The following is a 17359-nucleotide window of genomic DNA, read 5'->3' as shown; positions in this document are numbered from 1 at the left end:
ACAGGTAACTAAACTCCTCCATTAGATGGAAGAGAATACCTCCCTACCCAAAGTCCTCCTGGAAGGGCTGATAGGAGGATCAAGGAGGCTCTTTGATGCATGCATGGATCAAGACAATTACAAATGGCAGCTACTGTGGGTGGTCATCTATTTATCCACACACAGGCTTGCTGAGCACACCTATCAAAATTCCAAAACCATCCTTTGTCCTATAGTAGTATATAAAATGGCAAGATGAGATGGAATAACAGAAATAAGTCCAGATATGGCAGAAATGTAGAATGACAGATAAGTAAGTTCACCTTGGCTATACTCCTAGGCCTTTGGAACTCAGGGAAAGAGCTCTGCCTGGGGGGTTGAATGAGAGTCTCAGGGCCATTGGTCCTTATCTAATGCAGAATCAATTTTCCAGGCCTGGGATGGCAAGTAGACTCTGCTCACATGCCAAACAAAATTATGAAGCAGTGGCTGCCTCTGGGTTTTCTGGAGAAGGGTTGAGAATGCTTGCCAAGCTCTGTGGGAAGTATGCCATGATTGATTAGAGATGTCTGCATATGTCATGATTTGACATCCAGACCCTAGCTGTTCATTTATGTGGGCTCCAGGTCAACACTGCTGAGTCTGTCCAGTCTTTGAGATGCTGAGGTATAGGGAGAAGTGAGATACAATCCCAAAGCAGTCAAAGTGGTGGGGAGAATGACACTGACTGGAGCCAGGAAAAGTTATGACTTGTTTAGGTCCAGAACTAGAGGTAATTATGAAGAAATACTAAACCTGGCTCACCCACGGGCAAGAACTCACATAAACAAAACAAATTCCACACAGCTCAGACTTATGAAGATTTTGTAATTTAAAAAGGCTTCAAGTTAAGCCAGGTTATTGGCCCAAATAATTCAACGAGAATTGAAAGTTTAACTTCCTTAGAAAGGTAAGGGGCATGTTCACATTTTATGCATTTTCAAACTCACCGGCTCATTTCGAAAAGGAATCTATCCGCCTTGGCCATCCGATCCAGTTCATGTTTATGTTCCTCTAACAGGTCAATATCACTTTTTTCGGGAACAAATTTCAAGAGCTAAAATGTACATGCAGGTATTAAAACTGAGGTTTATAACTAGATGCTTGCAGTAATTTTTCATTCTTTCAGTTAATTTGCCCCAAGATGAGACAGTAACTTTTATTTACTTTATAAGTTCTGCGTACAGGTCATTGTTAAGATACAGTACAAAATTTAAATCTTTCCAGTTAGGTGGTCAAAAGGTACCAACTCCCAGTTATTAGATAAATTAAGTTCTAGGGATGGTATGAGGACTATAGCTAACACTGCTATATAATGTATAGGATAAGGAGAGTTGTTAAGAAGGTCACTTCTAAGTATTGTCATCACAAGGAAGAGTTTTTTCTTCTCCTCTTTTTTATTGAATCTATAGGACATGATCGATGCTACCAACTACACTTACTGCAGTAGTTATTTCATATTTGTAAATTAAATTACTATGCCGCACACTTTAAATTTATAGTGATGTATGTTAATATTTCAATAAAATTGAAATTTTGTTTTTACTTTTTAAAAAATATTTTTAATCTTTTTTACTTTTAAGTAGTGAAATTGGCATTAAGATGCATTCCTGGCACCGCTCTATTCTATACTGTCTCTCAAATCAGATTGTAGAAGCTCTTTACCAGGATCCATTTTGCATAGACCATTAGAGGGAACTTTGGAGATTCAACACTCTCATTAGAAGATGATACAACTGAGGATCAGAGAGACAAAGCCAGTCACCCAGGATTACAAAAAAACTTTACGTAATTGTCAGAAATAGAACTCAGGTCTCTGACTCCTAGCTCAATGCTTTTTTCTATTACATCATGCTGGAATGAATTCTATGTGTATTTTCCATTCAACTTGTTTATTTCTCTGGCTTATCTAATTCCATTTCATTTTTTGCTCCACGTAGAGATGGATGAGAAGAATACAGTAGGATTTGAAGTTTTGGATTCCATATTTTATTTTGGTGGAATAAATGAGCATGCAATGTAGGAGAAATAACAATAATAAAGTTGAAAAGTACTCTGTGTCTGATTTCCTTTAAAGTTACAAATATGTGTGTATACATCCACAGTCTTGTCCATGTGTACTATTTTCCAGATCGAGTGCCCTTGGATATATACATTTTTTTAATGACATTGACCCTCTGGACCCCAAGATTCTCCCCATAACTTGAAGCTGGCATTTGGATGGTTCATTTAGTAGGCTTCCAAAATTTGTTGGATTTAAGGAAGGGACCTCAGAAAAGGCAGTCAGTCTGGGTGCCACCAGCAGGGAAAGAGAATTAGAACTATAGGTGAATGGTATGTGATCAGAAATATATTCCAAGCAGAGTGCATATCATGTGCCAGGGTCTGGGATGCACAGCATAGCATCTGTGCAAGTAGAACAGCTGTAATGGCAGTGGGGAAGTGCAGCAGTGGTCAAAGTCAGGGAGCAGTAAGAACCTTATCAGAAATTCAGTCTTTATTTTTAAGGGTTCTGGGATAGGACTTAAAACTTTAAGTAGGGGAATGAATTTACATTTTTAAAAAGACCACCATGCTCACAGAATGGAGAAATAATTAGAAAGGATCAAAAGTATTAAGGGGCTGTAATTAGACTGTTGGTACAATAATCCAGGAGAGAGGATGGTGGCCTGGATTGGGTAGTGGGTAGATTCGAGAGCTATTTAGGGGGATTGAATGGAACTGGCCTGACTTATTGATGGGACACATCACAGTAGAGGGTCAAAAGGATGAGGTCCAGGCTTTCTGGTTTAGGCAACAATGTATACAGAATATAACAGGAAACCCAGAAAGAAATGGCTGGGGGAGAATGGGTGGGGAGAAAGTGAGTTTAGTGCTTGAAATACTGGCAAGAGAGCCAAGTAGTGATCAAATGGGTCTGACATCCTAGAGATCTGTTTGGAAGAGAAAGCACTGATAGTGGTTGTAACATGCAAGGATGTAAGTGAGGTAACTAGGGGAACCATCAAGAGAAAGCAGGGCTGAAGGGAAGCCAGTGGTTTTTTTTGTTTGTTTGTTTTTTGTTTTTTTTGGAAGCCAGTGTTTGAGGAATGAGGACAAGAGGAAGAATCTTCAGAGGAGACAATGAAATGCCAAAGAAACACATTTCACCATGGAACATGGCCTGTGGTATCACATACCAGTAGCAAATCAAGGAAGATAAGGTCTGCAAAGTGTCCCCTAGCTTTGGCAACAAGGAAGTGGTGAGTCCTTGGTGAAAACAGCTTTAGGGAGGTGAGGAAGAGTTAACAGGAGGTGAGTGTGGACAAGCTTTCAAGAACTTTGCTTGTATCACAAGAGAGAGCACAGTAGCTAGATGGGCATGTGTGTATTAAAAGGTGTTTTGTGAAAGGCTGAGACTTGAACAAGTTAAGAGTCAAGAGGGAAAGGTGTAAGATCTAGGAGAGGGGGACAGGGTCCTCTGGTGTGGCCAGGTCTCTGAGCAGAAGGAACGCCTGGGCCAGAGCAGAGGCCAGAGAGACACTTTATTTCTAATGGGATGTAATGGATGTGGATGCCGGCAGGATCAATGGTCTGGTGGCCTGATAGATTCTAGACATTTATGTTCCTGTGTTCAAGTGGTGCCAGTGGACAGGACAAGTATCTTCTTCCTCTTCCTCTTCCTCAGTGCAGGGAAGAAGGTAGTAAGGCAAGGGAGAAGGGAGACAGAGAAAAAGACTGTTTTTTTTCCCCTTAGTTTGGCCTTTTATCTCCTGGGCAAGGAAATTCAGTTCCAGTCTCAGGGATTCCCCTTTCCCCCACAACACACACTGGTTTGTGTGTGCTAAGCCCATAGGTCCCTGTTCACCAGAGCACAATCACTTGCTCTCTTTTGTGAACACTGCAAGAAGCACATGCTAAAGGTTCAGTCCTTCCCAAAGCAGAGGCAAGTGACAGATTATGTAAGGATAGCTTTAAGAGAGGAATGAAGAATTAGACCAACACCTGGGAATGAGGGGAAAGGTATGCATTCCGAGAAACAGCAGTGTATCAATCTTGCCTGAGTTCTGAGCTAAACACAGGAGAGGAGGGAATGAATGTGGCTCATATGCAAATCATAACTAGGAGTAAAGAGATGCTGGCTTCAAAGTTTGTCTGGGAGAAGTGCTGTGTGAAGAAGAGGAAGCAGAGGAAGAATAGCAGAATAAGATAGGAAAAGGAAGAGTACGGTAGATGACCAGAGAGTAAGACACAGAATTATCGGGGTAGACCAGGTCAAAAGTATCCCACTTGGCCAGATTCTGCTTCAGTAGATTGATTTTCTTACTTGTATTTATTTGAGGTAAATTCTATTTGCACTGCAAGCCCTTTTGGCAGGATTTTGAAATCTCTTCCCTCAAGGAGGAATTTTGCTGGATGCGATTTCACAGTAAACAGATCTTGTGGAATTTTAAACATATGATCTTGTCAATAGGGGCTGAAGGCCTAAGGACCAAAGTAGCTTTCCACATAGTTCTTCCCTTTGTGTGAGCAGCTTGTGATGTGGGCAACCAGAGTGCAGAGTCACCTGGGGGCCAGAGAGGGGGCAGCGGGGAACTGGGATGCAATTTTGGGCAGAGACCCTTGTTAGGACTGGTATGCAGATGGAGAGGGAAGAGTGTGCAGAGTAAAATGCTCTAAACAGTTAATTCTTGATTTAGGAATTATGTATAAACTATTTGTACACAAAGTATCCTAATAGAATATACAGTCATTAACTATTAATAACTAGGTCAAACTTCAGAAAGGATAGCATAACAACTTGGTCCATTGCTAGGTATGAGGGCTTCCCCAGGATGATTCCAGCTGCATGTTTTAGGTGGGGCAGGTGCACTGGGGTATGATGATCCTGCACACACTGCTCCATCCTGCTCTATGTCTGAGGCCTTTTAGGACATTGGTGAGAACACTATAGAAAATGCATAAGCAGATAGGCACTCCCCCTGGAGCAGCCATGCCATCCAAGATAACCGTTAACACCACAAAATAGCCTTTTCCTCTGCTTCTGGGAGCTGAGCACACCTACTAATGAGACCTCAAGTTCAGTCTGGCTCAGGATCATGGGTGTCCACAGTTAACCATAAGTGGACCTGGCACTAACAAAGGTGGACCTATAGACAAAAAACACTCAAAATAGGATTTTGTACCAAGGACAATGAGACAAGCAGAACAGTCTCAGAGTGTGGAGATGTTCTCCATATAGCACAGAAAAATTTAGGGCCAGACCAAGAGACAGGTAATAATCCCTGAAACATCTGCTAGTTCAACAACACTGTCATTTGGGGGACAAATGAACAAATCTGCTGAGAAATACCTAACAGAGTTGGAGTGGCGACACAGATTGTGTTATAGGAATACTGCACGAAGAGAGGCGAAGTCACTATATTCAGCTTGCCTGGCCATGGTTAATATGAATAATTTCGATGCAGATGACAGAGCTAGGGGTTTAACAGTAACTTCTGTGGTGTCGGAATGGTGAATCAAGGCCAAGACACAAACTGTATTAAGAATTCAGTAATGAATCAGTTTACATAGTAGTCTGTGATCTCGTAAGCTAGTGAGGTTCTCCATATTCCTGTCAAACAGACTTCCCTAAAGCTAGTAGATTTGTATGACCTATGGAGGCATAACAGGTTTTTTTTTTTTTTTTTTTTTTTTTGGAGGCATAATAGCTTAACTAACTGCAGCATGAGGGACAGAATCTGGCTTTGTGGGTCCCAGGCATTTGACAAACTTGTGACCTTCCTTCTCACCCAACATTTTGAGGAGCAATGAGAGAATAAACTCTCTTAAGAGTGCCACATTCAACCTTGGTTCAGAGATGAGAAAATTATCCACCAGCAACAAGATTTTCTCAATATCCCACTCCCTGCTGAAAGCCAGTTGTCACTTATGCTCTGAGATATGTCTGGCAGCTCACCTGTTCCAACATGTCCTTGGGCAGATCCTCCTGCTCGTCCATTGTTAGAATTGCCCGTTTGATTTCATCATTGGACAGTTTCAACCTGGATAAAGAATATTTTATTCTGTTGTTAACATTATTGGGTGAGTATTAAATTTTAACACAAGATAATGCATTCTGCTACTCCAGCTGCTGATTTTCAAGAACTGTTTTTTTTCAAAATCTTTTAGTGAAAGCTTATTTCCTGACAATATTGCACCTAAAAATAGTATTTTGAAAGTGCTTTAACATTCTTTCAGGACTTTGTAATGTTCTGCTGACACAGAGAAGAAAGCTGTTATGTCTTATTGTTTAGTTTCCTTAAGTAAGGGATTGGGGGATGAGAAATAGAGAAAACACCTATACATACCATTTTCTTTAATATATAGTATCCATAAATTGTAGATGAAAGAGAAAAATTAAATTCTTTTTTTAAGATTTATGTATTTGAGAGAAAAAGAGCATGTGCACATGTATGCATGTACATGCAAGGGGAGGCACAGAGGCAAAAGGAGAGAATCTCAAGCAGGCTCCATGCCCAGCACAGAGCCCAACCTCACAACCCTGAGATCATGACCTGAGCTGAAATCAAGAGTTGGATGCTTAACCTACTGAGCTACCCAGGCGCCCTGAAAAACTAAATTCTTAACTTGTTTATTTATCAGGAATGTTTAAATTTTACTTTCAGAGTAAAAAATGGATTGTTAAAAGCTTGAAATCTGTTATTATTAAAAAGTTGAATAGTTAGTACACAGTATAAAATGCATAAGGCACTTCATGGTTGAGGAATTTTCACATATATGGATAGAGGTTTAAAATAACTGTGATGGTCTTTTTTTTTTTTTTTTTTTTTTTTTTAATGGAGGGCGAAACTGAGGCTTAGGATGACCAAGTGATTTGCTCAAGATCAAACATATGGAAAGTGGCAATATCTTAACACAAACCTGAAACTCTTGATTCTTAATTCCAAATTCCTTTTACAAATCTGCTTATCTACTTACTATCTTATAGGGAAGAATTTAATCACAAATCTGTTTTCTGTTTACCATAACTTTATATGATTTACTAATTTAATTAAGGATTTATGTCTTGATTATGTCAGGACAACAAAGTTTGTGTGGACTATAAAGAAGAGTCATGAAATTAAAACATACTTGTAAAAATGTGTTTTTATTAGACACAACCAATAGTCTTAATGCGGGAGGGGGGATCTTAATCAGATCATTAGCTAGAACAACAGAGTCACTCTTTTGTTCTATTTGTAAGCATTAGATCCAGACTTACTTAGAAAAAATCTTATTTCCTTATTAAACTTCCACTATCGTGGCATATTAACATTATTTGGTCTGTTCTAGTCTATGATCTTCAAAAAAATCACATTTAGGCCTAGACATAAAAATATAAACACACAAACACAGAGCAAGATGTACAGCCTTCACAGGTAACATTTGAAGTCAGGGTCTTTGGCATCAGGTGGGGCCCCTGTCCTGTGTGATGGTGCTGGACCAATGTAACCTTGGATAAAGTCTTTAAGCCTTCATTTTTCTCATCTGCAGAGTGATATAATGCATGTGAAGCATTTAGCACTCTGCCTGGACACAGATAAGGCTCACTAAACTATATGTATTACTCTACCACAGACTTTTCTACCCCAGGGACAAGAAGCAACAGTACTCATGTAACCTAAACAGTCACACACAGCTACGTGATTGTTACATAGTGCTTAGTAGCCTTACCAGGAACACTTCCCAAAGCACTCTCACATTCATTATTTCACCAGTTTCCTCTCTGTACACAACATCCATCAAGACTGAGAGTATTAAACACAAATTAGAAGACAGGATTCTTATTTTAAAGGTGGTTATAATGTTTGGGAGAATCAAATGATAAGCAGAAACCCTGGCTCTGTCACAGATAAATGAGGGCAGCAGGAATATAGAGGTGGACGCAAAAGCCACAGAAGGAGGAAAGAACCCTGGACAACACACACCCCACTCTGGACAGCTTTGGCTTGCCCTCGTCTCTAGATTTCAACATTATCTCAGTAAAACCACCCATTTTGCTATTTACACTGCAAGTTGTTTCACATGCCAATAAGTAGGAAAGGGAAGGAACAAATTTGTGAATCATATACTAGTAGCATTCTCTTTTATCTCATGTTTTCAAATCCAAATATAGCATCCAGGCAATATGTGAAATTGCCTTTTTTTTTTTTAGAGAGGAAGAAAGAAGGAGAATGTGTGTGTGCTTGTGCACAAGCAGGGAAGGTGCAGAGGGAGAGGGAGAGCGAGAATCTTAAGGAGGCTCCATGTTGATCTCATGACCCTGAGATCAAGAGTTAGATGCTTAACTGACTGAGCCACCCAGGTACCCCCAAATTGCCCATGTTCTAAAATGAGACCCATTCTATCACTTAGTCTGAGGTGTGGTACCATCCTAATTCCCTGGAGCTAGAGAGACTTCTTCAGGTTGTTCTGGTCATTCTTGGGACAATCATTACCCCACACACATTTTCACCAGAACATCAGGATGGAAAACCCCCAGATTTAACTGGAACAATTTGGCCAAGTTGGCATGGGTAAAACATCTGATAGGGTAAACACGTATCCTGGCATCACTGTACAGCTCTGGGTAGCCCTCAATTCCAGGACACTAAAGGCTTTGAGTCAGTTAAGAACAGACACCACAGTCCAGCCATACAAGGCCAAGGAACAGGAACATTAAGGAAGGTTGAAACTGCCACTAATGAAAACCAACTGGCTGTGGAAACCTCTATAGTCATCCTGAGAAAAGCTCCACTGGTAAGAAAAAAATAAATTAGTTCTCTGTCCTTTTCACACTGAGCTGAAGAAACTACTTTATGGTGTAGTTCTGCTGGGTCCTTCTGTTTTGCATTTAAAAGAAAAGGAGTTGAAAATCAGAGTGAGAACAATACTTGAAGTATCAGATTTGCATTTCATTAGCTCCCCATATGGAGTGCAGAACTTCTTGCTTTTGAAATTGTATATATTTATGCTTCTCAACCACCAGAGGCTGTCTGGACTAAACACTAGCTCTAATTCATAACAATTTTGGTTTCTCTTTATGTGTCCCACAAAGAGACTCGAGACTTTAATGGATAGTACTTAAGAAAATCTACCTGTCAACATACTGCCTTGCACGTGGCCTGTTGGAGCAGACAAAGAAACTGTACCCTTGGGGAAAGAAGAGAAGGGTACTCCGCCCCCTGGGACGGTTCTATAGGTTGCCGAGTTCTTAGTATCATCTGTCATCCACAGAATGAGTCGCTAATCTCTGTAATTTAAGGACCCTACCAATTCTAATGTTTTAATTGCTTTTAAGGCTTGGCAGTGTTCTGGTATGCTGGAGGGTGGCAACTTTTGAGACATCCACTTTAACTTTCTTTAAAAAGGCAGGCAACAAACCAGCCATTTTAAAACAGTATTTAAGTCTACCTTGCTCAAGTATTTCAAAAATTTGCCAAGAGAACTGAAACATCCAGGCATAATTAAAATAAGTTAAGGATGGATGGCTAGATCAGCCTTAGCTCTGCTTCAGTGGATTTAAGCCAAATCCCCCTACTTTAAAGTAGCTTTTTGTGGTTTACTACACCCTGGCTGCCATGTTAAGTGAGCATCTGGAAAAAAAGAACGGCACAACACTTCATAAAAGTATATTTTAGGTGGGTTCATTTTGCAATATAAACCAGCTTCCAAATTTCTTTCTTTTTGGGGGGGAAGGGAGAGGTCTGTTTTAGGGAATAAAGCAGAGTAAATTTTAAATTGCCACATGTCGCCTATATACACACCCAGTAAGTTGTTGCTCAATCTGCCTAGGGCCTGAGGTGGAGGTTCTTAGTTTAAGGAACATCATGTCCATTCTACAGTGTAAGAATGTGTAAGGCAGTGTCTCCAGTCTGTGTAAGGCATCCAGTCTGTGTAAGGCAGGGTCCTCTCATGGCCTGGAGCTTCTGCTTCAAACTCACACCTTCCAGGCAGTCTGCTTCTGGGAGATGCAAGTGATCCTGGCCACTAAGGCTGTGAGTTCCATGTATAGGGCCTACACTTTCCTCCCCTGCTTAGCTTATGGGATAGGAAGGACCTTCCTTCCGACTCCTTTCTTTGCTCAGGGCAGGACTGTGGCAGGTGCCCTGACCAAAGGGTCCACTAACTCCTTCAGTGTGGGGATAAGGAAGAGCTTTTAAGGATAACCAAACACTGCAGACATATGGGCTCATTAAAATATCCCCCATGGAATACGCCACAGGCTTATACTGTGGTGGAATCTGGTGAGAACACCGTGTTGCTCGGAATTAAATCCCTAGTTAGCACGGTAAGAAACAGAGAGGGTTGGGTAGCCAGTCTTGGGGAATGAAATAAGTAAAAAAGAAAAAAGACGGTAAGTGTGGAAAGGAAGGAAATCTTGACATCTACTTGGAAATATTCCTATTCATTGTCCCCATGCACAAAACCAGTGTCTGGGTCTTACTGAGGGTTGTGTCTCTCTCAATTCTGTCTCTGGTCAGGTTGCACCTGGGCATAAGGAAGAGCCTCCTATCTAATGGCTGCCCTCCCAGCCAGCTCTCAACCTGTTCTCCAACTTGTCCTGCAAACCCTAGAGAGCAGACTTAAAACCTTATTAAAATAAACAACTTGCACTGATTCTTGATCTCATGGGCACAAACACAGGCCACTAACTGAACAACGACTGCATGCAGGTACCCTGTGGCTGCTTCACACACACTGGGTCTAACTCCCACACTGAGAGAGCCCACTGCAAGGCCAGTCCTCTCCTTATCTCCATTTTACAGATGAGGAGGATATGGCTTCGCCCCGGCTGACCACTGACCAATGTAAGGCACCAGGCATGGATCCCAGGCTGTTTTGCCCAGCCTCATTCATTACGATTGATAATTGCTACAATTGCAGGGCTCCCCTTATTAGCTGTGTGCCAACCTCTCGGGTGCCTTGGCTTCTGTGCGCCTCCTCAGAACTCCTCCCATCCCCCTGCCACATAACTGTAATTGCTCTTTGAGGCCCTCTTTCTCTGGGGAGCCCCGTTGGTGTTCTCACTTGGCTAAACTCCTGGCTCCTCCAGGTGGGATCAGTCTAGGCCTGAGCTGTTCACAAGCCACCTCGCCTAGGTCGTTTCTCTTCTCCAGTTAGCCACGAGTTTTCAAAGGCGGCAGTGCTACCTCAAGTCATGGTCCGTTCTGTGGCACCCCATGTAGTGCCAGGTAGATAAATGCTCCAAAGTCGTAACTCTAAGAAAAAAGCATCACACACACTTTCATAGATTTCTTCCTTCCTTACAGCCCCTAGCTCCTTTCATGTGTGGTAACACACTGCCAATGAGGAGGGGAGAATGAAAGCAAGGTGAACTGCTGACTGGTTAAACAACTAAATACAACCCAAATTAACACTAAATTTGCTTCATTTTTGTTACCTTTACCAGATAGCACATTATAGATCAGTCCTGTGCTTTCCTGACAAGAGTAAAACTATTGATCATGGAGCAGAAAAGCATGTGGGGCTGAATCCTCTGTGGGAAAGAAGGTTTTGGAACCTCATCCATAAGGTCTAATTATCATAAGGTCAACTGGGACTCAAAATTACCTTGTTATGTACAATGCGCTTTTTAATTATGCTCGTTATAGTAACACTCATTCATTAAATTGGATTTTAATAGATAATTTAATAGGCATAGGGCAATTTCTTAAAATTATCTTCTGTAGAGTTTAGATTCACTCAAGTTCTAAGTAATTTTAGGCTCTGACACTTTTGAGGTAACAAGAAAATTGTGTGCCACAAATATGAAATAATTCCTTCAATAATGGCATCGGAAATTTGCCAGAAAAAGTTCTAACCTCATCTACAACCAGTGTTAGTGTTATTATCCTCATTGACATCTCATGCTGAGAATAATCTGTCTATGAGGAACTAGGTCACAGATTTTAATCCTATGAGCACTTAAGTACTATAGAAATTCATAGTGATAGCTTCCTTTGTCAAGTTGTCTAAAAGTGTTCCTCTAAATTGCAAAAGCACAAAATACAGGCAGAAATTCTAGGATCTAGGGGGAAAAAAACTTCCCCAAATTTTCATTTACTGTCACTATTAAGAATGTGACTTGTTGAGGTACCTGGGTGGCTCAGTTGGTTAAGTCTGCTTTCAGCTCAGTTTATGATCTGAAACTGGGAGGGAGCCCCACATTAGGCTCCCTGCTAGATGGGGAGTCTACTTTTCCCTCTGCCATTCCCCCTGCTTATACTCTCTCTCTGTCAAATAAAATCTTGAAAAAAAATGTGGCTTGTAAAAAGAAACTATAATAAAATGAATTATACATAGTATAGAAGAAAAGTAAGTAGTCCTTCAGATTATTTCATTGGTATCTTCCTGAGCATGTGTTCAGGAAGAAAAAGTGGGGCTAAGTACAGGGCCTGGCCATTTACACAGCTTCCAGCCAAAGGCAGAAATGAAATGCTAACAGGATGGTTCATGTTACCTTACTAGTTGTATTAAAATTCAGGGATCTCACTCAGCTTCAATTTCTCTTTGACTAAAAGGAACATTTGCTCTCTGAAGTAATATATATCTGACTAATAATCAAGTTCCATGCTGTAAACCAAGCTGCAGTCCTTTGTGTTAAAAGAAACTCACTGTAAGACCATCTAAAAAATAAAGACTGCTGGGACACTGGGGTAAGTGTCCGATTTCAGCTCAGATTCTGATCTCAGGGTCTTGAGATCGAGCCCCACACTGGGCTTAGTGCTCAGTGCAGAGTGTGCTTGAGATTCCCTCCCTCCTCCTCTGCCTCTGCCCCTCCCCTGGCTTGTACTCTCTAAATAAATAAAAAATAAAGAATGTCACTTTTACTCTTTACTTTCCCTGAAAGAGAAGCTACCTTATACCAACTTTAATACATATACAACATTCTTTCTAGAATGGGATCAATGGGATTTCTACTTAATGCTCCCAAATTCTGGATCTTCATTTACCTCATAAGCATTAGGTATCTTTGCCTAACATAAAAGTCCGTTTTTGAGAAAAGAAGAAATTAATATACAGAAAAGCTACTTGAAATGCCCAGGATGACCTGACACAGTGCCTGAAGCTACAAGCAGATTCCACCCCCCCTTTTTCTTTTCAAGTTTCAAGGCTGTGATGGTTCACTAATTATGAGAAAGATTTCTGAGCAGGGCTGAAATGGATAGATTAGCATTTCACTAAGGTTTGAGATTTACATATCTTTTTAGTCATAAAAATGTTCAAAAAGAGCATGAAATCATAAACCCGACGCATAAAAAGGTGATTTAGAAAAGCAAAATAAAACAAAGAGCTTTCATTGTTGCTGCTGATTCTGTGACAGTGCTACTCAACAGTCAAAATATCTCTAAAGCCAGGAAATATAAATAAAGGTAAAGTCCAGTTTACAGGCTCTCTGGAAAAATAAACAAAACAAAACATTGATTTGGGATGTTCTGCTCTTTAACTTTAGGAGTCTGTAGAAGTTAAACTCCAAGAAAGCAAGCATCCAGCTCTGATACATTCCACTCAGGGAAAGTAGGGGCCATGAATTCTCCTCACCGTAGACAGAAGAGAGAATCCAAAGAACTGAATCTCAGCAGAGTCTGATGAAAAGAACAAGTATAAACACGTGGTTTGGAGCCACAGGATAGAAAAGTTGGTCCTACCAGAAATATTTATTCAGCATCAACAATACCTCGATAGAAGGATGTTGCAATTCTGAGCTCTCCGACCATCAATCACCGAAAGCTCTTTGACTTTAAGTTTGGAACTCAGTGTGTCATCAATGGCATCTGCTTCTTTCTATAAAGAGCATGAAAGAAATCCATCAAAGTCAAATAGGGACATTCCGACTTCAGACACACACTCTTCCTTTATGTTTTTTGTTTACGCGTGCGCGCGCGCGCGCACACACACACACACACACAGGCGAAGCTGAGATGACAAGGGAGGGAGGACAGGGAGGTGGTGGAATTGAAACGAAGGGCTAAAATCTAGTTGACAAAGGGAAATAGTAAGAAAAGCTGACCACCCACATTTGAAAAAGCATTTTTGGAAGAACAAAGCGCATCTAAGTTGAAGATGCTAAGCGTGTATAAATTATCAGTGAGTGGTGCTCTCCTTTTGTCCCCCAAATCCCTATGGACAGCAGACAGAAGAACTGTCACTATGAATCAAGCTCGGCCGAGGCTTGCCATTGCCAGTCTGGCCATTTGCAGGGTCCATTCACTCCAGAACCATTTGCATCCTGAGCACTCAAAAAGCTGAACAATAAATCCTCCCAAACATCCTCATGTGCAACAGGAAGCTCCCAAGTCCAGATGGTACCTTTCATTACCCTGGAGTCTGATGGATAACAGACAGGGCAGTTCAAGGCATTAGTTCAATTACTTGAATTAACAACAAAACACTATTTGCATACTCTGCTGCTGTACAAAAAGCTATAAGCAATGATGACCAGTCATAATTTATGGTGGAAGAGGCATAAAACAGTGATATATAAAATACTATTTGAGTAAACTGGGCATCAAGGTGAAAATACAAACTTGATAAATAGCAAGTTTAATTTTATTAAAGGTCAGAATCAATTTTAAAAATGGATCATGGAATTTTTAAAATATAAGAAAACCAAAGAGCTCTGGAACTGTGTAACAGCTTAGGAAAACAAAGACAATATGGAGTTTTTAGTAAGAGACATCATGTGATCAAACTTCACCTATCTCCTGTCATGCTGAGATTTCAGGCAGACCTCTAAATGTCAGCTAAGAGTTGAAACCCAACTCGGAGTTACCTAAGCACTACATTACACTATCTGAAAAAAAAAAAAAAAATGGATCAGCAAGACATTTTGAGCTTGACAGTGAGCCAAGAAGTTATATTAAGCAAGGTTTAGGTAGTTGCTCACTTACCTGCTTGGAGTTACTGTTCACAAAGAAATCCTACAGCCATGGCAGAGGCATGGAAAAGGCAAATCAGACACATGCAGTTCAGAATCACAGCAATAAGTGGGAGAAAGTCAAAGTAGTCAAGGAAATCAGTGACACAGGGTAAGAGAGGATTTATGTCCCAAGGATCAGCAATGAGAGTTGATGAAGATGGGAGAGGCTGGCTGAAGATACAAGAGCACAGAACTAAGCATTCTGGGGAGAGAGATGACATGTGCTGTACACAATTTTCAATGGGGACAAATCAAATTCAGAGAAGAAAGGATTTAGAACACCCCACGAAAGACCCAAGTTGGGAACAGAAAAAATTCTCTTTGAAAGAGAAATGGGCTCCATTTATTCAACATGACAATTTTCACTTGAAGCAGAAAAATATCAATCAATTCCAACATCTTGAGGAAACTACTCCTACAGTCATGTTCTACCAGCAAAACATGCTTTTGGGGAAGGAGGGAGAGGTTGAAATAAATTCCTGTCTTCTTGTGACATAAGGAAGGATTAAGAAAATACAAAAGACAAGTTCAACAATGTAGGTTGGTAATATTAACTCTCAGCATCCCTTGAGAGTCCAAACAATGCATGGCAGCACTATGGATAGGTATGAGGAGAAAGATAGAACATGCAATTAAGAGACAGTAAGTGATCATGTTGTGTGCAGCCCCTTGGTGGCCCTGTCCCAACTGCCTCATAGCTGTTCAAGCATGTAAGGTCAACAGCCTCTTCCTAAAATACTCCGAATAAGACTTGGAGTGAAGAAGAGAAAGAAGAAGTAATTGGCATGTTAAGAGAAAGTTACAGTTTTCTTTACATATTTTTGTCGTGCTGGAATGAGTAAAGCTTTGGTGTGCAAAATACACCCCAGCTTTCAGGCCAACTGCTTGTACAACTAGCAGTTGCTCAGCAGATTCCTTAAGGCCTCATTGGCCCTGGCAGCACTGCCAAAGCCAATTTTACACAGATGAGCTGTTTCACATCATTCTTCCAGTGAGAAACAAAACGTGTCCCTCTTTTGCTCTACCCATACAAGGAGGGATAGCTTTTCTAGAATGGCATTTCAAAATAAACTGATAACCACAGGAAATCTTTCTTCTTCTCTAATGCCAGTTTTCTTTCATCCTGGTTGTAATAACCACATTTTCTACTCTGAAACTCCTTAGGACACTTCCCTATAAATGCACTCTCTCCTTTAAAGGGCAGAAAAGGCTAAGATGATGTGAATTCCAGGAGATCATCCTATCCTACTTTTCTCTCTTAAAAAGTTGCTAGTTGAATTTAGATCCAGCTCTTATTATCCGGCCTTCAAAGAAGAAACTTCTATAAAGTTCTCTAGCAACTTATTCTCCATAAGTTCCCACTGTCAGAAAATTAAGACTTCTGACCTTTACTATAGTGGACTATGGAATTAGGCAACTACCATTTATTAGATGTGAGGCTTGGAGCTCAGTCTTACTATCTGCACAATGGAATCAACAACTGGATTATTATTATGACAATTAAACAAGATGATTCATGTAAAGCATTTTGTACAGTATCTGACACATATTTATGAGCTCAATACTTGAAAGCTATCATACAATATAATTATCTTTGAAGCTGATGATCGAGTCCATTTTTCCTCCTTTTGCTCTCTTCTCTTTTTCAGGGAGTTGAAGAAGAGCTGCTCAAGATCTCCCATTTGTTACCAGCAGCAGCAATGAGTCTAACAGTTAATAGCTAAGCAATGTATATTATCTTTCCAGAGGTGAGGATGAGGAATGCTATGGGAGAGTATGGTTGTTAGCCTTGTGATTTCCTTTAAGGGTCCTTTAACCAACACATTTTAAATAAAATCACAAAGCTTATTTAGATGGGGCATGTTAAAAACGATGATGCTCCCAGGCCTCTTTCAAATAAGTTATCATTCTTTTTGAAAATTTAAATTATTCACTAATTGGTTTGGGCCAAACACCACAGGATCAGCTATATTTGGCTCCACCTAACAGTATGTCTGATTTTTCCAGGGGATTTTCAGTATAGAGCTTTGGTAAGGGGATCCCTGGGTGGCTCAAGGGCTTAGCGCCTGCCTTTGGCCCACAACGTGATCCTGGAGTCCCGGGATCAAGTCCCACATCGGGCTCCCTGCATTGAGCCTGCTTCTCCTTCTGCCTATGTCTCTGCCTCTCTCTCTCTTTCTGTGCGTCTCTCATGAATAAATAAAATCTCTCTCTCTCTCAAAAAAAAAAAAAAAGAGCTTTGGTAAATAGAAAGTTGGGACTTGTATTTCTTAGGAGCCAATGATGATAGATTCTTAGAGATAAGGTTCTGCAATGACATGATGATTCAACATTTCACAGAAAATAATAATCCTTACCTGAACAGTTTTTAATCTTTTTGAGGTTGAGGTCCCTTTGTAAATCTGATAAAAGCTAGGG

The 17359-nt window shown here is 40.5% G+C and overlaps 1 protein-coding gene across 4 annotated transcripts in view; it reads right to left on the bottom strand.

Annotated features, from left to right (window-relative positions):
* The window catches only part of DAAM1 (dishevelled associated activator of morphogenesis 1), a 166610-nt gene that overhangs the window by 18018 nt on the left and 131233 nt on the right, over positions 1-17359 (bottom strand). For 3 of the 4 annotated variants that reach the window (XM_077909468.1, XM_077909470.1, XM_077909469.1), the window contains exons 16-19: positions 14913-14942; positions 13700-13806; positions 5957-6041; positions 969-1075 (exon numbers count right to left, since the gene is read on the bottom strand). In XM_077909468.1, coding sequence (XP_077765594.1) covers positions 969-1075; positions 5957-6041; positions 13700-13806; positions 14913-14942 — 329 coding nt within the window. The remainder of the gene's footprint in view (positions 1-968; positions 1076-5956; positions 6042-13699; positions 13807-14912; positions 14943-17359) is intronic. The other variant, XM_077909471.1, reaches the window with a different exon arrangement.

This window comes from Canis aureus, chromosome 9 (genome assembly GCF_053574225.1).
Source record: "Canis aureus isolate CA01 chromosome 9, VMU_Caureus_v.1.0, whole genome shotgun sequence".
NCBI classification, from domain to species: domain Eukaryota; kingdom Metazoa; phylum Chordata; class Mammalia; order Carnivora; family Canidae; genus Canis; species Canis aureus.
The sequence above is the reverse complement of the archived record's forward strand: the minus strand, read 5'-3'. Positions and strand labels throughout refer to the sequence as shown.